Source organism: Colletotrichum jinshuiense, chromosome 6, assembly GCF_051148585.1.
Source record: "Colletotrichum jinshuiense chromosome 6, complete sequence".
NCBI classification, from domain to species: domain Eukaryota; kingdom Fungi; phylum Ascomycota; class Sordariomycetes; order Glomerellales; family Glomerellaceae; genus Colletotrichum; species Colletotrichum jinshuiense.
This window is the reverse complement of record NC_139313.1, coordinates 1,427,122-1,448,051: the sequence shown is the minus strand read 5'-3', so window position 1 is coordinate 1,448,051 and position 20,930 is coordinate 1,427,122. Positions and strand designations below refer to the sequence as shown.

At 48.2% G+C, this 20,930-nt stretch overlaps 7 protein-coding genes across 7 annotated transcripts; 5 read left to right on the top strand and 2 right to left on the bottom strand.

The window, feature by feature from the left end:
• Nucleotides 1-151: 151 nt before the first annotated feature.
• On the top strand, nt 152-1,395 carry EsH8_VI_000367 (uncharacterized protein; the record flags this gene model as incomplete). The annotated part of the gene is made up of 5 exons (XM_083271620.1): nt 152-218; nt 283-368; nt 430-616; nt 672-842; nt 890-1,395. 5 exons carry the CDS (start codon nt 152-154, stop codon nt 1,393-1,395), a joined length of 1,017 nt encoding a protein of 338 aa, XP_083126794.1.
• Nucleotides 1,396-3,879: 2,484 nt separating this feature from the next.
• On the top strand, nt 3,880-5,088 carry EsH8_VI_000366 (pectate lyase; the record flags this gene model as incomplete). The annotated part of the gene is made up of 4 exons (XM_083271619.1): nt 3,880-4,297; nt 4,351-4,480; nt 4,538-4,543; nt 4,692-5,088. 4 exons carry the CDS (start codon nt 3,880-3,882, stop codon nt 5,086-5,088), a joined length of 951 nt encoding a protein of 316 aa, XP_083126793.1.
• A 3,236-nt stretch (nt 5,089-8,324) lies between these two features.
• EsH8_VI_000365 (pyridoxal phosphate-dependent transferase) lies at nt 8,325-9,740 on the bottom strand (the record flags this gene model as incomplete). The annotated part of the gene is made up of 1 exon (XM_083271618.1): nt 8,325-9,740. The coding sequence occupies one exon, from the start codon at nt 9,738-9,740 to the stop codon at nt 8,325-8,327; it is 1,416 nt and encodes a 471-aa protein (XP_083126792.1).
• Nucleotides 9,741-10,848: 1,108 nt separating this feature from the next.
• On the top strand, nt 10,849-11,774 carry EsH8_VI_000364 (major facilitator superfamily domain-containing protein; the record flags this gene model as incomplete). The annotated part of the gene is made up of 3 exons (XM_083271617.1): nt 10,849-11,045; nt 11,116-11,557; nt 11,610-11,774. 3 exons carry the CDS (start codon nt 10,849-10,851, stop codon nt 11,772-11,774), a joined length of 804 nt encoding a protein of 267 aa, XP_083126791.1.
• Nucleotides 11,775-12,503: 729 nt separating this feature from the next.
• On the top strand, nt 12,504-13,525 carry EsH8_VI_000363 (pectate lyase family protein; the record flags this gene model as incomplete). Its single annotated transcript, XM_083271616.1, has 2 exons — nt 12,504-12,819; nt 12,882-13,525. The coding sequence occupies 2 exons, from the start codon at nt 12,504-12,506 to the stop codon at nt 13,523-13,525; spliced, it is 960 nt and encodes a 319-aa protein (XP_083126790.1).
• A 995-nt stretch (nt 13,526-14,520) lies between these two features.
• EsH8_VI_000362 (uncharacterized protein) lies at nt 14,521-15,569 on the top strand (the record flags this gene model as incomplete). The annotated part of the gene is made up of 2 exons (XM_083271615.1): nt 14,521-14,643; nt 14,709-15,569. 2 exons carry the CDS (start codon nt 14,521-14,523, stop codon nt 15,567-15,569), a joined length of 984 nt encoding a protein of 327 aa, XP_083126789.1.
• Nucleotides 15,570-19,198: 3,629 nt separating this feature from the next.
• On the bottom strand, nt 19,199-20,930 carry EsH8_VI_000361 (amino acid permease/ SLC12A domain-containing protein; the record flags this gene model as incomplete). Its single annotated transcript, XM_083271614.1, has 3 exons — nt 19,199-20,213; nt 20,264-20,376; nt 20,427-20,930. 3 exons carry the CDS (start codon nt 20,928-20,930, stop codon nt 19,199-19,201), a joined length of 1,632 nt encoding a protein of 543 aa, XP_083126788.1.

Sequence of the window (20,930 nt, the reverse complement as noted above, 5' to 3'; positions counted from 1 at the left end):
CACGAGAGGATGCCACCCAACCTCCAAGCGCGTGCCATAGCACCAACGAGGATCCACATATGCCGGAGGAAGACAACACATATCGAGGAAGGAAGAAGCAGATCTTCTTCAGTCAGAACAACGCCAGGAGAGAATATCGAGCTCCAGCACTATGGCTTCCGACCAGGAGAGACAGAACAGCCTCGTCATTACATCATCCCTTTTCACAGCTATATCGAGTAAGTGTGATCCAAGTCAGCTGTAGACCAAATTTTGGATGAATGCAATACTGACCTTGCATAGCTATTGTTGTGATTGCGCGTACCTTAGTCCGGACTGTCCTGATCCGCAAACCGGGCCTCGATGACTATTCCATGATTGTCGGCATGGTACGTGTGTTCGTTGCATTCTTTCCTTTGAGCCTCAACACTTACACAAGCAAATAACTAGCTGTTTACTCTCGCGTACCTCGCGGAGGTCTTCGTCGGCAAAGCAAATCACATCGGCTTTCCTATGAGTAAGCTAAGCAACGAAAATATGGTGAACCTCCTCAAGAACACCTTGGCCATACAGGTCACATACTACGTCTGTATATCTGCGATCAAGATATCCATATTGTGCATGTATCTTAGATTTGGTACGTCTTCAATCATGATCGCTTCGACGCATGTTTCAACTGACGTAAGTCCTAGCCGTGACAAGATCATTAAATCTGCTTTGCATATGTACCATCGTATTTCATCTCTTATTTTTCTTCATTTGTATCGGCGTCACACTGTCCCAATGTCAGCCCCTTCACAAGCTGTGGGACTTGACCAACACTGTTCAAGGAGTATGCATCAATACTACCGCGTTCTTCTACTGTAGGTATTAATTCCCAATTCCATGGCCTGTTCGCTAACTTGGAAAGTTACTTCTGGATTCAACATCGTCACTGATATCTGGATTATCGTTCTCCCCATCAAAACTCTCTCCGGTATTCTTCGCCCCCGCAGAGAAAAAATCGCCCTCGGTATCATCTTCGGCGTTGGCTTATTTGCAACCATCACCTCAATCATTCGTCTCCATACGATCTACACCTACACCCTTGCCAAGGACCTCTTCCGTGAGAGCATTCTCGTCAATGTCTGGTCCATGCTCGAAATCAATATCGGTATCATTTGTGCCAGCGTCCCCGCCCTGAAGCCTCTTTTTACCCCCCAAGCTCTACGAGAGGCAGCAGGTCGGAATAAACGGGTAGGATACCAATATCACAGCCAGGAAAGATCTGGTTTCAACTCAAATAGCTCCAAATCGAAGGACCAGGAGGACAATTCTTACGCCTTAGATCAAGTAGGTGGACAAGCAAACTCCAAAACAGTGCTGCAAAGCGCGACACGTATTTCAGGAAGTGAAGAAAGTATATTGAGAACATAGGCTATGTTATGAAAGGGATTCAATGGCGTACTTGTCGTTTCTATACTTGATGAAAGCGGCCTAGCGCATATTCCACCCAGGCACGGAAAACTTGATACCATGATGAATAAAGATGAATACCAGATCTACTTTCGGCTGAATTTACTTAATTCAGCTCGTACATAATAATGAGACCCACTGCGGTATCCAGTCAACCAACTACCTGATACTGATCATCATGCAAAACTATAAGACCGTAGTAATTAGATTTGATACATTGTTGCTTTCGGTTGCTCACAAGCCGCCTGCGATTTGCGGTTCATCTGAGCCTACCCAGTAAGATGAAACTGAACGCAGCGTATCGTCCTTCTTCGTCTTGAGATAGGGCAACGGCTTGCTGCAGCTAATTGCATACAGTTACGAAGCTTTTGCCACGCATGCCGCATTTTGTTATGATATCCATGTGATGGCACTCTCCACATCTATGACGTTTCCAAGCAAACCCAAGACGAAAGGGAGCGCCCACATGATTTTCTTGAATACATCCCAAGTTTGATGTCGGATTAAAGCAACTATATTTTTATCTGCATTCCGCAACTGTGTCACTTACTGCATCATAATGCAATGTGTTGCTGACACATCGGCGCACGTGCCTTGCTTGAATACGGATCAGTCGACATACCTAGATGATGTCAATGTAAGCTTTTCAAATTACTCCCACACGAAAATGCGGCACATATATAATAATTGCCACAGAGAAAATTTGCAACATGCTTGACTAGATGTGGTTAAATGAGACGTAAGAAAAAGTAAGTGGAAAGAAAAGCATGTTGTATTTAGATTTCGATGGATACCCAATTAGTGTAATCTATGTCAGCGCCGGCAGCATTAAAGAGTATGGTTGCCAACAGTGAATTTATCTGTTTGGCGACCTAAGAATCGGATAACTTCAATATTGACCTCCTAATCTTCCAACTTTCCAATAAACCTACAATTCTTGAGATTAATAATTGTGAAAAATTAAAGTCTACGCAAAGTTGCTCATGCTGGTGATGGGCAAGAGTTAATTCGACCACTGTGCAAAGAGATTCCGTTCCTATACCTAGGCAAATGAACCATGTTTGAGATGCTCTCATGCAATTTTAGGCACCGAATTCAGGACATTCATCATGGAAAGAGGGATTTCTTTCACATCAAACTCAAACGTTGGTCGAGATTTGCCGGAGAAGTATTGAAACCAGACGACGTATCATGTGCGCAAGTGCCCCAGAGATGACTCCCACACCGTGGGTAGCGGTGAAATAAGATGACAACATATTCTGAGAAACGTTGTTATCTGTTTAGAGGCAAATGAAACAGTATAATCTATGAAGGAGGCGGGGGGATTGTAATCCTGGAATAGCTTCAGTTATAACCAATGACATGCACCCGTGACCACATGCCTTTATTCAACCTGGCATATGCCCCTGGACGGCGGCGTCCAGCCTACATGACCGTAAGATGTAACCCCGCTATCAGTTTCTCACGCCGTTCGGAGTCTGCACCCCGCGTCTAGGTGTTTGCAGTGGCGGATATTTCCCGGGGGTGGCTTTGACCCTTGTTGGGGCAGCTCTCGCCATTGGTGGCTTTTGAATGGCTGATGTGCCATCAACAAAACAATTCCATCCACTTGATGATCAGAAGGGATGATATTTCGAAATATGGGCGGCGGTGCCGTGTAAATTTCTACATGGTTGTTAATTTCCAGTTACGGTATCGCCTAGCTTCGTTGCCCGGCATGACTAATTGATTCACACGGAGTTGGTTGATATCTACTTCACAGCGCGCATTACGTGGCTCTATACAAGTATAATGACTGCGATTTGATCATTTGACAGCCGGAATTTTGATACAACAAACATGATACAAGCCACTATCTCATGCAGATGCATACGGAAGGTACATATATCGTAGGGGTGCCTTCAATCCTTCATTTTCCACAAATGAGCGATTCCCTGGATGCTCCATCCACGTGGACACTCACAAAATCAAAGATCATCAGGCACACACGCAGTCTCTTCCACACAAGCTTTGCTAGTGAATGCAGCATTCTCGGATCTGTGGGGTAGCCTCGGATTCTTTCCGGCGACGACGCCTCTGCATTGAGTTAGAAACAATCGATATGGCAGCGCTAAGTATGGCATGGCGAGGCGTTATTTCATAGGTCCTTTCCAGACTCGTTCATATTAATCAAACCAAATCCTTCACCACTGGTGGAAACTTGGACGGGAAAACCAATTCCTTCACTCACCATGTACGATGCTGAAGATAACAGGCCGAAGCTAATGGGCCATACTCATTATCCGGAGATAGAAAATGTACGCATTATCAAGTGAATTCAAGAAAATGGGTTTCGAAGAACTATAAGTATGGTGATATACCCCCCGTGTAACCAACATCTTCAACCTCTACCACCAGTTCCCTCAAGCCAAGGCTTCCATTTCCCTGTTCCCAAATACCGCCAAGATGCACCAATACTACCTCCTTGCCCTTCTCCCCGCGGCCTTGGGCTGCTTGAACGTCAACTCGAACTCTTGCGCCAGCTACATCAAATCCAACTCGGCTACCGCTTCTGCCTTCTGCGCTACCTTCACCAAGAGCACAGTCACCGCCACTACTGGTCTCCCCGCCTGGGCCACCAACTGCTCGAACAAGCCCAGTGTCATCTCTGCAGAATGCACCTGCCACTACAGCGGCGCTGCTGGTAGTTCGCCAACCACGACCCTTAAGACTACTACCACGCAGGGAGGTGCCGTTGTCACGCCGCCGACTGGTGTTACCACCACTCTCCCCGCATCCTCTGGTGCCACGTCTACAAGCAAAGCTATCACTGTCTCGGCTGGACAGTCTTATGACGGTGGAATGAAGAAGTTTGATCGAAACCGTAAGTATACTGGTTATGTTTTCAGCAATTTCAGTTTATTGAGCCCCTGTTAGCCAAGGTTTGCGCCGAGCAGGACGAGACTGGTGAGGCTGATGCCATGTTTGTTCTTGAGAGCGGTGCCACGCTTTCAAACGTCATCATCGGACCGAACCAGGCTGAAGGTGTTCATTGCAAGGGTACATGGTGAGTTTAATTCCAGAACAGCACGATAAAGTCCACAAATGACTAACAAATTTACAGCACACTGTAAGTTATCTTCAGCTATCGAGACGACCTACCCTGTCACTAACCTTATGGAAGTAACAACGTCTGGTGGGAGGATGTCTGCGAGGATGCTCTGTAAGTTATCTCACGCTGGACTGTGAAACATAACCGAGATCTAACTTTCATATAGTACCTTGAAACAGACTAGCGGAACCTCATACGTCAACGGCGGCGGTGCCTTCAAGGCCGCTGACAAGATCGTTCAGTTCAACGGCTTCGGAACTGTCAGCATCAAAAACTTCTACGCCAACGACTACGGTAAAGTTGTCCGAAGCTGCGGTAACTGCAGTGGCAACGGTGGCGCCCGCCACATCCTCTTAGAGAACGTGATTGCTGTAGACGGCGGGGTGCTCTGCGGCATTAACACCAACTACGGTGATACCTGCATTGTGACCAACAGCTGCCAAGATGACAACAAAATCTGTGACCGTTATACGGGCAACAACAGTGGTGCTGAACCCCCAAAGATAGGCTCGGGACCTGACGGCACTTACTGCGTGGCTACAGGCTTCACCACCGCCTGCTAAATCCGATTGGCCAAACCCGATAGTTGATTGAGATTGGACAAGAGTTTCAGAACGACTGTGCAGAAACCTGAGGGAGCAGAATGTTGGAGTTTACTTCTTGTTAAATACTTCGAACCGAAGGGTTCTCAAAGTACATGTTTGAATTGTAAATACATATAAGTTTTACCCCCAAGCTAAATATTGCGGGAAACTATTGAAATCATACGTCAATTTGTAGAGGTCTCTTGAATCGATGTATGAAATGTTTCCTTGAACACCATCATTGATCACAGCCAGTATTCCGCTATTGGTTGGGCATACCAGTCCAACTACGTCTTTGGACCACGGATCTATAATGGAGGCACGGCGAAAACGAAAGAAAATAGTTATCTCTGTCCCTGCTGATTTTGAAATATGGCTCTTTAATTTCAACATAGAATGCAGTGTCCTTCTGTTTCTTGGATGGAGAAGCTCGGTAACTAACTAGGCAACCAGGGGGTATCCATGTTGGAGTGAGCCCGGCTCCAATGTTGTGAAGCCGCTTACTGCCCCAATTCGACCACTATTGCAAAAGTTTTCGCCTGTGCTCTTGAAACAGTGTAGAGAGATCTCTGACTCGAGACTAGTTCAACGCTTGTAAGCGCCGTATGCGTGCGCCATTTCAGCCTATCTGTCATTGATTGATCGGAGAGAATCGGACACTAGAGCCAACCTCAGTGATGCAGATAAAGGATCCACCAACTCTTGATCCACAACTGACAAAGCCGGTCCCGGCGTGCGAAAAATCGTAAGCCGAAAACTTCATTTCCGTTTGGTCGGTTCTCCGGCCACTTTTCCCTCAAACCCGACACTCGGAAAACAAATATGCGATCAAGTCTCTCGTGTGAATTTTGCCGGTAAGTCAGCTCGGAGCTTGTCCCGGCCACATTCGGATCGGCGCATCGGCGCATCGGCCGCTTACCCCATTTTGCTCCGTAGGCGATCCAAGATCAAATGCGTCAACAGCGGAACTCCGCCATGCAACAAGTGCGAGAGATCGGGAAGACCCGACTGCGTGCTGACCAGGCCTCACGTTGCATCTAATAGACGTGCAGCCAAACGAGCTCGGACAGCGACGGAAGAAGCGCCGTCAACTTCAAATGAGGATAATGTTGATTCCCGGCCCCTTCATGCGTCTGCACCGCAATCCCGAGGACCGGCTACACCCAGCCAATCTTCGTCGATTATGGAGTATCGAGATACCAGGGAAGAAATGGACAGACATCTTGAGCAGATACCGAAAGACCTGATATTCATAGCCTTGGAGGCCTTCTGGCGCAAATTCCCAGAGCTTCGGGTCATCCATCCGTCATCATTCATGCAATCCTTTGCATCAAGCCGTCCTAGGGAAAGCAGGGCTTTGCTGGCAACGGTCCTTGCAATGACCAAAACACAGAAACCAGACTCAGACCGTCTGCGAACCCAAATATTATATCCTAGCGAACGTTACGCGTCATATGCGTGCGACGTCCTAGCCGCTTGCATACTCCAGCCACCAGACGTCAAGGTTATACAGGCACTACTAATACTAACGTTGTATGAATGGGGCACAAGAGACTTTCACAAAGCCTGGATGCATTGCGGTGAGCTGGGATATATATGAGTATCTCGATTCCTTCTGACATATTGTAGGAATTGCCATCCGTATGATGCAACTACTTCACAGCTCAAGAGTCGCCCCTTTCCCCCTTGAGATCCCTCATCGCAGCGAACCGAATGACTTGACTTCTGCTATTGAGACGAGGACGTTTTGGGCTTGCTTTATCATGGATTGCATGGTCAGTTCCGGTACTTACAATCCTCGCGTGCTCCCGAAGCAAGAAATGGCCAAGCTCAATGTCCCGCGACCACCTACCTCCACCGAGTTTGCCCTTGGATCAGGATCTGCGGCCCATCCAGGCAATATAGAAGACAGTTCGATACCAAGCTGTGGGAGCACTTCTGTCTATCTCGACCTTGATCAAAGCTTTGGGATAATGGCAGATGGTTTCGACATCTATTCGGACATAATGGCATTTGTTTTCAATGACGGGAGGAAGGCGCCAGGTATGTGTTTACCGGAAAACTGCCCTTGGGTTCCAACGTCTCCCGTGGCTTGTTGGCGCCGAAGACTTGAAGAATGGAGATTGAAACAACATCACCGGCTTCATTATCCGAACAACAGCGTTGCTGCGCACGCGACCTTAGGGTATGCCGAATCATTCGTCTATCTTAATTTGTTGTATTATCAAAGGTGAGATGGTCTACGCCGTAGCCAGGTTTTAATGATCAGATCTGCGCAGATGCTAATCGTAACTTTTTACCCAGCATTATGATGCTCCAAAGAGAATATTTTCCTTTTTTGCCAACTATAGACATGATACCCAAGGGTCCCATTGATGCGCCGACACTCGAAGCTGAAGCTCCTCCAGGGTGGTGGGAGGAGAGCGCTAAGGAACTGTTCGAGGCGGCAGCACACCTAGCTAGTATTCTGCAAGAAGCCTCTGAATGTGGGGTTGCAGTAATGACTCCCTTCGCCGGTTTCTGTGCCTTTTCTTCTTGTTATATCAATCTATACGGCTTCAGGTTCCCGCGCATTACTTGCGGACATGGCTCGAGAGCTGAAGAGTTTATGAATTCAAGCATCGAGTATCTGAAGAAGTTTCGCGAAGTTTGGGACCTTGGAGATGGCTGGGTGAGTACATCTTTGATGTCCTTTAACTGGCCAATTTCTGGACATTTCTAACGACATCTAGCTGAAAACCATTCAAAACGGCTCTTTAATGTATCAAAGAGCGACTTCCGATATTCACAGATATCGTGGCCGGTCTCGTTTCGACTTCAGTGTCTTACATCAATCCGTACATGAGTTTCGGGTAGTGGATAGATCGGCCCAACATCTGGAAGAAATCGATAATGCCGAGAGGAGTTCAATAAGCACTGTAGAAGGAGAGATTTTGAGCGAGAAAATGCAGCATAACACGACTGGGCTAAGCGCTCAGGCATTGGTTGACCCTACTGGCAGTATGGACGAGCAAGGTCTATGGCCGAATTGGTGGTCAATGCTAGAGGATGTTGATACTTCAGATATATTTACGGTTAGCTAAATTTGGTTGAGATAGGGGTAAAAAACGGGGTGTCTCTCTAGCATGGACAGGATTGAACTAGATATAGAAATGCAACAAAATTACGATCATAACCGGCTGAAACCCCTTTCTATTTGTTTTTTAGAACTCCCATCAATATGTTTCCGACTCGATTTCTTCGACAGATTCTCTAAAGACTCTGCAAATCTGCCTCAGCTCTTCATCCGTTGTTGTAAAGGGTGGTGCCAGCAAAACATGGTCGCCTCTTGATCCGTCTACCGTACCGACACCAGGGTACAGAGCGACGCCCTTCTCAAAAGCCCGCTCTTGGATGCGCAGCCCAAATCGTGTTTTCGGTTCAAAAGTTTCCTTGGTCTCTCGGTCTTTGACAAATTCAACACCCCAGAACAAACCCCTGCCTCTGATGTCGCCAACCGACTGACAGTTTGCCAACTCCGTACGCAGCAGGACCTCGAGCTGCTTCCCCAACTCCGCGCAACGAGCCACAAGATTGTCTCGCTTCAAGATCTTTTGCACAGCCAACGCGGCAGCGCAGGCAATAGGGTGAGCCTGGTATGTATGTCCGTGGTTGAAGGCCATTGAGCCCTGTCTCAAGGCAGTGACAACCTTTTCATGCATCAAAACGCCGGCAATAGGGCCATAGCCTCCTCCCAACCCCTTCGCGATAGTGACGATATCAGGGACAATACCTTCCTTCTCGAAGGCAAAGAATGTTCCGGTGCGTCCGGTGCCACACATGACTTCGTCGAGAATAAGAAGAGCTCCGTGCTTGTCGCAAATTTGCCGAACGCCAGCGAGATAACCAGTAGGAGGAGCAACACATCCGGCGGTGGCACCGACCATTGTCTCTGCAACGAAAGCGATAACATTTTCGGAACCGACCCGTTGGAATTCCGCTTCGAGTTCAGCAAGAAGCCTCGCAGTGTACTCATCCTCGGTCTCGTCTTTCCGTTGATACTGGTATGCGTATGCAGGTGATACGTGCGATACATGAGGATAGCCAAAGTTTTGATAGGGTACCTTCCTGGACGCGACACTGGAGATTGACATGGTTGCTATGGTGTTACCGTGATAAGCTTGGCGCCTTCCGATGAAGTGTAGTCTCTGCGGTTGTCCCTTCTCGTAGTGATATTGACGGGCTAGCTTCAATGCAGACTCGACGGCCTCGCTTCCACTGCATACAAAAAAGGCCTTCTCTAGCCCGTGGGTATTACCATCCAGAATGAGGTTGGCTAGTTCTTCAGCTGGCTCAGTGGTATACGCCTGAGTATGGACGTAGCTCACTTTTCGGGCTTGATCGGTAATGGCTTGAATGACTTCCTCGTTGGCATGGCCGATCAGCGCAACAGCTGCGCCGCCGCAAGCGTCGATGACTTTATGGCCATTGGACAAATTTAAGTAGATTCCACTTGCGGACTCGACCATTGACGGGTGTTGAACCAGAGAGCGGTGCATCAAACGACCCTCTCCGTTCTTTGATTTGATGTTATTGGGTTGCTGTCCAGCTGCGTCCGGTGTGAACAGGTCGCTGGTGCTTGCTGGGGCCATGATCGCGGCTACCTCTAGTGAAGTTGTGATAAAGTATAAAGTTTTGGAAGAAAGGGTTGTTTGTCCGTGAAGAAAGAGAAGTACAGCCGCGAGAAAGGGGGGAACAAAGGTGTTAAGTCGCCTAAATATACTCTCCACTTAGCGCTATTCAAACCCGAGAGACTTCGGGATCGACATCACCATTTTACCTCCGGACACGGCATTCGATCGGAAGTTTGACCGGGATTAAAGTCAAAAAATTCGGAAGACCTACATCAAAGATCCACTGTAAGGTTGATAGCAGTTGATACAATTGACGTGCTCCGGGAAATTGAAGAAAATCACCTCGGTTCTGCCAAACCCGAAAACCGAAAGCCGATTAAACGTACGATTCCAGGAATCCATAAACCGCGAGCGACGAAGAACAAAAACTGGTAATTCATGATGAACATGCAGAAGTAATATCGTAAATAATTATTTGAATTTTCTGAAGATGGATGCCGAGAAAGGTACCAGAAATGTCTACCCCCACGCACCGCCAACCCCAAGGCAAGATGGCCACGACACAGACCATTCGAGCGACGACCCCGCGTCCAGGACGATGCCGAAGTCTGAAGAGCAAACCTATGACGACCGAAAAGCCTGGATCACAGTCGCAGCATCATCTTTGACCATGTTTGTCTATCTGGGAGTGATATACTCCTGGGGCATCATGCAGGTCAGGCTGGTTGAGACAACCTCATCAAGTTTGACAACACTGACCTTCGTCGGCTCATTGGGGACTTCATTCATGATTTGCTTCAGTATTGTGTCAGACAAGATTGTCTGCCGGATAGGATATCGAATGTCTGCACTGATTGGGGGTTTCTTCATGGGCCTGGGAGAAGTCCTTGCAAGCTGGACCACCCATCATGTTGTTGCGTTGTTCTTCCTTCACGGACTCGTTTTTGGTCTTGGCGGTGGACTCTGTGTATTCGTGAGTACTTTGTTCTTTTCGGCTTTCTAGAAGAAACACATAACTGCGTTTTAGTATGGAACATGTAACAACAACTAACCTGTTACCGTACCCCAATAATAGTCTGCATCAACTGCTCCAATGAGCTTGTTTAAAAAACACAAAGCCTTGGCAATGGGGTTCGTCTTCGGCGGAGGCAGCTTAGGGTCTGCCATCATGAGCGTTGTGACAAACTACCTCGTGAAGGGCTTGGATGTCGCCTGGACATTCCGTATTCTGGGCTTCATCCTCTGGGGCGTTTCCATTCCCGCCTCGTACTTCCTCCCAAAACGTAATGCCTCCGCGCAGAAAGGTTCCCGTCAGCTTCAGTGGTAAGTGATCTGAACCTGCCGCACATTCGAGAGCGAATATTCCTAGAAATTATGTAACTAACCACTTCAGGTCCCGTTTCAAACAACCACGGTTTCTCTTGCTTGTTATTGGCACGGTTTTATCTTGTTTCCCGCTTTTCATCCCGCCTTACTTCATCCCAATCTTTTCAAGATCCATGGGCTACTCAAAAGAAGTTGGCATTATTATTCTGGCAGCATGGAACTTGGCGTCTACATTTGGACGCATTGTCGCAGGCTGGGTTGCGGACACATTGCTCGGCCCAGTTGAGAGCTTGGCGATATGTATGCTGTTCATGAGCCTGAGCTCCCTCATCGTCTGGCCGTTATCTTCATCCATTGGAATCTTTTCAGTGTACCTTGTCTTCAACGGTATTGGATGCGGCGCCTTTTTCAGTCTCACACCTATCGCGGTCAGCGCCACATTTGGAGGCGAGAATACCCTTAGTATCATTCCAATAGTCTGGACGACTTGGTTTTGTGGATTCTTTTTCGTAAGTCTGATGCTAGCCCGCGTTCTGAGTGGCTGTTAACCAAAGATTCCAGGGGACGCCTATTGCTTCCGGGCTCTACTCGCTGTCGGGAGACGTTGATGGCCTTGAGAAGTTCCGACCAGCCGCATACTATGCTGGAGCCATGGCGATGGCAGGTTTTGCCTGTATACTAAGCATCCGGTTTTCTCGCACGAAAGAGATCGGGGGGAAAGCATAGAGAAGCCTAAATTCAGGAAGTTGGCGATTCCGGGGGTGTCAATACATTTGTCGAATTATGGGAAGATAAAAGTTTAGGCCATTAGGCCGGAGGAACACTGAGCAGGGGTTTCAAGAGTGTGACATACATAGCTTAAAGAAGACGACGATCAGTGCCCTTAAAGAGATCAGCACTAAATGTGAGCGAGTACTTATTGGCGGGACTTTGCGTGATGTGTGACACCTGGCTGCGATGCGGGGAAATAACCTCGTTCAACTGGTGGGTTTTCGTTCAATTCCGCACACACGTCACATCCAGACCCAGCTACCTGTAATTTCGATACTCAACGGATCCTAGCCCCTCAAATGCAAAAAGAAACATGCTTGGCAAACTCCCTTCCGCCCATAATTTCAAATTGAAAATGATTTGAAAGCTTCGATTGGTGCCCTTGAGCTGCTTGGGCCCCCCCCCGAGGATCGCTCCGCCTTGCCCATCCTGCTGTACTGCTTGGCAAAATGTCCAGAGCGGCCAAGTCTGTGTTTTCAGGCTAAAGCCAACCCTACGGAGATACTCCGCTGAATCTGTACTCGTGAACTGCTCGAACAGGTAAGGAGTGGTTACTGTTCGGAGAAAGTGCTAAAAGCGTGAAGTACGGGCAGCGTGATGTTATAAGTCGCCCGCTCCGGTCTTAGCAAGTAATTCAACCAAATCTTTTTATTGAATTTGTTGTGGTTTTTAGATACAGCCATCATGAAATTTTCTTTTCCTCTCATAGTTCTCCTTCAGGGTGCTGCTGCACATGGCGGTATCTTCAAGAGACAGTCTAGCGGATGCCTTGCTTCTGCCACGGGATTTGCATCTCTGAATGGTGGCACTACTGGGGGTGCGGGAGGTACGGAGGTGACTGTGACAACTCAAGCTGACCTTGAGAAGTATGCCAGTGCGTCAGGCAAGTATGTAATCAAGGTCAGCGGCCGCATCACCATTTCTCCGCTCGGTAAAGAGATCAAGGTAGCAAACGACAAGACTGTAATCGGTCTTGGAACTACCGGCGAGCTCTATCAAGGTAAGTGTTTCCAGCAGTGTTCCCGAAGTATCTCCAAGGAATGTCTGACAATATTTCAAAAGGCGGCTTGGGGCTAAACGGAGCCAAAAACGTTATCATCCGCAATTTGAACATTGGCCACACGAACCTGAATGACGGCGTAGAGAACGATCGGGATGGGGTTCAGGCCGACACAGTCAGCAATATCTGGATTGACCACTGTCTTTTCGAGGACGGGGGCGATGGACTTCTCGACCTTCGGAAGGACACTACCTACTTCACCGTGTCTAATAACATTTTCCGTAACCACGACAAGACTTTCGGTATCGGCTGGACTGAGAACGTAACTGCCCGCGGTACCATCAATCATAACTGGTTCGACAAGACCAATCAGCGGAACCCGAGCGCCGACAACCTTGCCCAGGTTCATCTTTACAATAATTATCTCTACGGCATCACCTCGTATGGCCACTATGCTCGTGGTAGCACCAATGCGCGAGTCGAGAACGTCTTCTTCGAGAACACCAAGAACCCGCTTACAAAAGACTCTGCTGCAGTTCTCAATGCATCTGGTAACACCTATAAGAGCTGCACTGGTACTATTGCTGCTAATTCGGGCACATCCTTCGACCCGAAGACTTACTACTCCTACACACTTACCCCGACTGCTGACGTTCCCGCTTATGTCAAAGCAAACGCTGGTCCTAAAGCCTCGGTTTGCTCTTGAACGGTGGAAAATGCCGGAATTCGAAAGACAGTTATCTGAGTACACCTTTGACTATTCAAGCGATGTTTTAGTGAGGGAGTGTTTGTTCATTCGTTGTAAATATTACTCTGTTCGAAGAGCAGGGCCGGTTACGATGCGTATTTGGAACTCATGATTTATCAAAACATTGTGAATGTTTCTTATGTTTTCCAAAACGCTTTTCTAGGCACCATTACTCTTACATGATTTTTCAGAGGTCAATGAAGATTTTCTACGCAGGCCTGACTGATTGCATTGTAACTACCAGGAAATGAGAAGTAGCTGCATAAAAAGACCGCCTAAACCTATGCTCAGGCGGTTTTCTGAGATTTAGGAGGGTCATCAGTATGCTCTCATCTTTTCCCATGGAACAGCATTTGCGTAGTCGAAGGAAAACCGCGGTCGTGCGGCCACACCTGAACCAATCCCCTGATTAACCCCGGTGTCTTGAAAAGGGAAGCACATCGCAGCTAAGGTGTCCTTCCAAATTGGCTCACATGACCTTTTCTCTAGTGTTACACGACCCCGCCGTTGCGACGTCAAATTTAGGTTCATTTGCATGCAGAAAGCCCTCTTTGAATCGAGTGGACGGGATTACTGCAGGAAAACGTTCGGGGTAATTCCAGCGGCGGGGAATGTGCATATGCGTAAGTGGTATAGCGGAATGTGGACGGAGAATTCTAGTCCACCTATTTTCTTGCCTCCGTGTCCCGTAACATGTAGATTGCTATGTCATCCTACAGAAGAAACAATGCTTCACTCCGCCGGATGGGTGGAACTTGGATAAGTTGGTGGTGATTGTCCAACGCAGCCAAGGATTTCGCCATCCAAGGATGGCATCCCTGACTTTACATACATACACAACGCCAAATAAACTTGTAGTTAAAAGATCACATACAGCATCCCTTATTGATAAAAAAAAAGTATTTTGCTAAACTCACGATTTTTTTCTCCAAACAGCTACCTCCGACAGCACTATGAAGTTCCTCAACTCTTTCTCGTCCTTGGCAGTTCTGGCAGGCAATGTTCTAGCCGCCTCAAGAACTTCGCCACCCTCTGGCTCAATTGTGGTTGCAAAGTCTGGTGGTCAATACACTTCTGTAAGAATTTCTAGGGGTTTCCTATTGAGTCATGTGGTATTTCAAAGCTAACATTATTATCTCAGCTTCAATCAGCCATCAACTCCATCTCGACAAGCTCAACTGCTACAACAACCATCTTCATTCAACCAGGAACTTATTCGGGGCAGGTTTCAATTCCTAGTCTGAGTGGCAAACTCGTGATCTATGCCTACACCGCCAATGATCAGGATTACACTCAAAACCAAGTCACCTTAACCAACACTCTCTCAGCTGCTGATGCTGGAAGCAACGACCTCTCGGCTACTCTTCGAGTCGCGACAAGCTACTTCAGTCTATACAACGTCAACCTTGTCAACGGCTACGGAAAGGGCTCCCAAGCCCTAGCAGTTTCTGCAAATGGCCAGTATCAGGGATACTACGGTGTGAGCTTCGTCGGCTACCAGGACACGATTTATACAAACAAACCGCATCAAGTCTACAAGAACAGCTACATCGAGGGCGCTACTGACTTTATCTTTGGCAACGATGGTAACGCTTGGTTTGAGAAGTGCACCATCGCCATAAACGGTGCTGGCTACATCACTGCCAGCGGCCGTGACAGCGCCGACAGCTACTGGTACGTCATAAACAAGGCTAAGATCGCGGCCAAGTCAGGTGCTGGAGTCGCCAAGGAGTCAACAGTCCTTGGCCGGCCATGGAGGGAGTATGCGCGCGTAGTTGTACAAAATTCTGACCTAAGCGATGTCGTTAAACCTGTTGGATGGTCTGCATGGGGAACCAACCCAACCGCTAATGTCTACTACGCGGAGTACGGCAACACTGGCACGGGAGCGAGTGGAACGCGGGTGAGCTGGGCGAAGAAGCTGTCAAGTGCGGTATCCATTGACTCGATTTTGCCCGGGTGGACATCGTGGGTTGACACGACCTACTGGAACGCTTCTTAGATGCTGGCGACAGGAATGCAAAAAATCGCTTCTAGCCGAGAAAGTCGGCCGGCCGGAGGATTTAAGTGATTCCTATTACCTAGTTCATATTAGTATCTGTACTCTTTATTGATGATTCTTTAGGGTATCTACGAACATGTATTCACTGCTCATGATATCCAACCCACTTGGTTTGATTGTTAAACCTTCAAAATGACAAACAGAGCAACCTCTTGTTGCAGCTTAAATTCCATCAGAACTGACCTCATCAAGATGCGGTAAACTTCCATGAGGAAGAATTGGAAAAAGAAACCGCAGTAAATTCATCGAACCAACATTGTGGTCAACGCTCATATTGTTGGAATCACAGGGTACCCGTACGGGAGTAATCGAACATAATCAAAGGATCAAACTGGTACTGTATTCTTCTGTTGTCTTGTGTAGAAGAGTAGGTAGGTTGGTAGCAGCAGCAGTAGTGAAGATATCACTATTGCCAGCCCGGAGGTTGGATCTCCGGGTTCCGCTGCCGCGGTTGGCTGCTGCTGCTGGCCAACTCCCTGTATTCTGGCTGAGTAATCCAACACATATGGATAGGTAGACAAAATAGTTATGGCTTTCATACCAAGTCAACTGGCATTATTAACAACTCTGTTGAAACTAGCGGCTCTGTTACTAATGGACAAATAAAATAACTGCCTCTTTCTTTCTACCCTTGACTCTGTCTTGTCTCAGACGTGATCTAACCTAGAGTTTTTTGATTTGTTCATTAGTCTATTGTTTATAAGCCAGAAGTGGTGATTTTTGAAGCATAGCGCAGTGCAGATGAAATAAAAGGGCCGGCAGGATGGTATTCGCTACGATTGGCCTCCAGCAGCCATGAGAATCGGGTAATCTGGCCACGCTTAAGCATAGCAGCGGCACGTCTACATCATCGGAAGCAACCAATCTCAATGCAGAACTTTCCGTTGGGGTCGCTTTTGAAAGTCATCAAATCAGAGATGGTTTGAAAGGTGCCAGAAACCCACTCACGTGCATGAGCTTGCAGTGCCGTCAAGCGACAGAACCCCGTGTAAAAATTGGGGATTCATCAAACGACTTTTCCCTCTGACATCAACAGGGTTGCGCTTATCTTCCCGTATTCACCAGCCAAGCATTGATCACGGCTCAAGCAGCACGCTCACTGCGGTTCATTGCCCAGAGTCATCACTCAACTCCTCGAACTTCGCGAAAAGGAAAAAAATAGAGTGGGGAAATTGAAAATGTCATTTTCAAAAAGCATCTATCCGCCTCTGGGCCGAGGAACAAAATCCACCAGGCTTCTAAAACTTTTGCCCGAACAGGAGGATAAAATCATACGTTGCACCTTGACAAGCCACTTCTTGGACGATGCTCCCGCTTTTATTGGAGTATCGTACGTATGGGGGTATCCCGAACCGTCACACGACATAATTGTCAATGGAGCCACACTAAAAGTTCGGGAAAACCTTTGGCACGCCCTACAGCAATTAGTACAAATTTCTGGCAACGATGAGAATTGTATATCTCTGCAGAAAAAACCCGATACAAAATTGCCAGAGTATTTCTGGATCGACGCTATCTGTGTTAATCAAGACGACATTTCTGAGCGTGGTGATCAAGTCGATCTCATGAAAGCCATTTACTCGACCGCTCACTTTGTCATTGCGTGGATCGGAGTCGATGACGGCGAGATATCACTCCTTTTCGAGTACTTGCGAGCCCTTAAGCACACAGCACGGAATGAGAGGAATCATTTTCTACGCTCGCAGAAAAGAAAGTTCTCCTTCAGAGACGCGAAATCGTTTGTGTCTCGTCCTTACTGGTCAAGGATATGGATTGTACAGGAGTTCACCTTGGCAAGGGAGCTTTGGGTACTTTGCGGATCTGCTGCAGTGTCTTGGCTATCTCTACAACAGTTTCGACCGTTTGGGATTTCAGACCAGACCAACTTGGGCTTCAAACACCTATCCAAGCAGGAGCATCACTACAGTATCGAGAAACACGTCAATGGCTGCAGAGAGTTGTCGAAGCTGCGGAGATCCTGGCAAATGAATCCAAAACGCTCCTCTTTTACGAACAAAGACTTCGGTTTTGGAGCACGGCCGCGGCTCACTCGGCTGTTGGCTTTTTGTAAAGACTACCACTGTACAGACCCTCGGGACCGGGTCTACGGGCTCCTCGGATTAACGGAAGATGAGGGAGAAGACCGATTACTCGCCGATTATAGCATCACGCCTTTCAAGCTTTATCATCGAGTAATATTTCACCTAATGCAACGAGGACAAAAGACTCTACCTCCTATTTTTCGAGACAGACTTGCCGAGGGACTCCAGATCTGCGACCATGACGATCTTCCGAGATCCAATTTTGTCTACGAAATGGTGAACAGCCGGTGTGTAAAAAGGTTACTTAACACAGGCTCCAGCATCTGGAGTGAGCAATTATTGAACGACGTCAGAAACCATTTAGACATGACTGGGAATTTAGATGACCCGTACGAATTTTACGACTGGGTTGTTTCCCAATTTGAAACATTTCCATCTGAGGAAGATCCATCAACGTGGAATCGATTTGAACAGGCTCTAAAGAAGGCTTTGCAGATTACCAAGAAAACGGGAGAGATGAGATAAGGAGATTATTCCAACCAATTTCTCACAACCTCTCATCCTCTAATCTCCTGAGCCCTGGAAGCCTTGATCTCGGGATCTCCGCAATTCGCAGTGCTTTATCCGCCCAGCACTTTATAGGCGGTCTGCCACAAGATAGCTCTGCCGAAGCCAATTTTTACAAAAAGCTCCGCGTCCTCAAGGCCCTCTAAACTTGCGGGTTCCAGAACCAGCCCATATGGAAGAAGACTATTCAGCAAAAGAAACGTCTGGCGTCTTGGCAACCCGCCCATTTCGGTCGATGCGAAACTTTCCTTGGCTGTCTAGCACCATGTGTCTGTTGCATTAGAGAAGAACCTCGCGGTCTTCGATGTGTCCAAGACACACGGTGGTCTCAGGGATGGAATGTGTACCTTACAGTGATGAAGAGTGGCGCAAGGCGGCGATCTAACAGCTTTGTGCAGCCAGAAGTCAGGACAACTGCTTCATTCTCACTATTGTTGCACCTTTGGATACCGGGGCCGAGTATGGTGGCAAGTCTTACATTGCGTAACGTGGCAGTTCTGTGATTAGGGAGATTATCGGATCACCCGCATTGCTGAAAGGTTAGATCGAGCTCCCAGAGAGGCTGACGAAAGAGGCCGAGGATCGAGGGCGGATTTTGCCACCTGGCTCACGGGAGTTACCGAGGTTTCATTTCAACCTTCGCAAGCAAAATCTACGTCGGCTTGGTCGTCTGCTCCATTTAATCATGTCATAGGAGTATTCTCAAATCAGTGTGATTACTTTCAATCTGATAGTCACAGAGGTTTTGCATGTTTGACAGAGAATTTCGGAAAGGGACATAAATAATTCAATTAATGGGGGTATCGAAACATTTCTTAACAATGCTCTCTAGGCGTCCAGATTTTAGAGTTGGCTCACAAGGACAACATCAAGGCTCTGAGGGCTGAGCAAAGGAAGCCACCTGTGCCATTATCTTGGGCCTACCTTCAAAATTTAAGGTGGCAGGGTATATCCGACTCTTTAGAAGCTCTTCAGGACTCGCTTCCACCAAGGAAGCCTATCCAAATTGAATTCGCCAGTCTCAATCTCCTGGGGTTCGTCCAGGTCTCGCCGTCGACCAGACATTAGATCGATCTCACTCGCCCTCCAGAAGTGGGTCTTGAACCAAAACTTGTAACCAAACCAAATGATGGGGAACAACGGCAGCAGGATGTAGGCGTCAACGAACGATCCGGCATCGAAAGGAGCCAGGGTCGTCCAACCCTGAACGATTGCAAGGAAGATGTTTGCGGCCAGACCAAAGTAGGCGTTCCAGGGATACCACATCGAAACAAACGGAAGAGAGCTCTCGGCATGACCCTGGGCCTTCCACGCTGTCCGAAATCGGATGTGAATGAACGAAATGGAGCCCCACACCAAAAATGTTGAGACACCGCTGAGGTTGACGATGTAAGAATACGCCTTGCTCGCACCGGTGCTAATATTCATCATGGACAGGGCGCCGCAAAGGTTGGTGAAAACGATGGCGGGTATGGGTACGCCGCGGCTATCAGTCCTGCCTAGAATCTTGGGCGCCTTCTTGTTCTGGCCCATGTACAACAGCGTGCGAGAGCCGATGTAGATGGAGCTGTTGCAAGCGCTTAGACATGTGACGAAGATGAAGGCGTTGATGAGGTGGACACCACCTTCCCAGCCTGCGTTCTGGATGGCAACAGTCATGGGACTCTTTACTGCGCGCGAACCCCCGTTCACAAGCTCGTCGGCATTGGCAGGGCAAGTGAGACCGAAAAAGAATGCCGAGCCCATGTAGATGAAGATAATTCGCCAGAAAACCTGACGAATGGCGAGCGGCACGGCGACACGGGGATTCTTGGTCTCGGTAGCTGCAACGGCGACGGACTCAACTCCGGCGTAGAACGTGGAGCAAAAGACGAACACCTTGGCGACACCGCGAAAGCCATCGGTGAAGGCGCCAGGGTCGCGCCAGTAGCGGAAACCGAGGGCATCCTGTCCGGGGATTCCTCCAGCAGCATAACTGGCTAGGTCAGTATGATACGGCAAACTAACTTCTTGTGGTATACTCACACGATGGAAAATATGAAGTAGGCGACCAGACCAATGAGCTTCAGTAGCGCTAACCAGAACTCGGCCTCTCCAAATGCCTCGACGCCAAGCAGCTGGAAACCAAGGAAAGCCGTCTGCAAACTGTTAGCCAACTTGCTCCCCGAAACCTCGACAAATTGCTTACCCAGAAGATCAGGAAATATCCCCACAATGGCACCTTGTCACTCCAAAAGACAAAAATGCTCGAAAGCACGTTGTATTCGTTAGCCAGGACGCACATCCAGATGATATAGTAGTTCCATCCCAGCGCGACTCCAAACGCCTTGTCGACAAACCGATCCGCCAGACCTGTGAAGGCACCACCGCTGGGATATAGCGTGGTCAGCTCGCCCAGACTCTGCATAATACTGAAAGCAATGATGCCAATGACCCCAAATCCGATGAGCAGAGCGGCAGGACCACCATTGGAGAGGGCACCACCAGCGCCGATTAGTAGACCGGGTCCGATGATGCCTGCCAAGGCCATCATACTAAGATGCCGCGTCTTCAGACCACGCTTGACGCCGCTCTCTGGGTCGATGGCAGCGAAGTCGGCTGAGTTTGAGGATTCGCCATTGGCTGCGCCAACACCCGTGTTTTCGATGACGGGACCGTCATCGTCCTTGTCATACGCTCTGTATCGAGACAT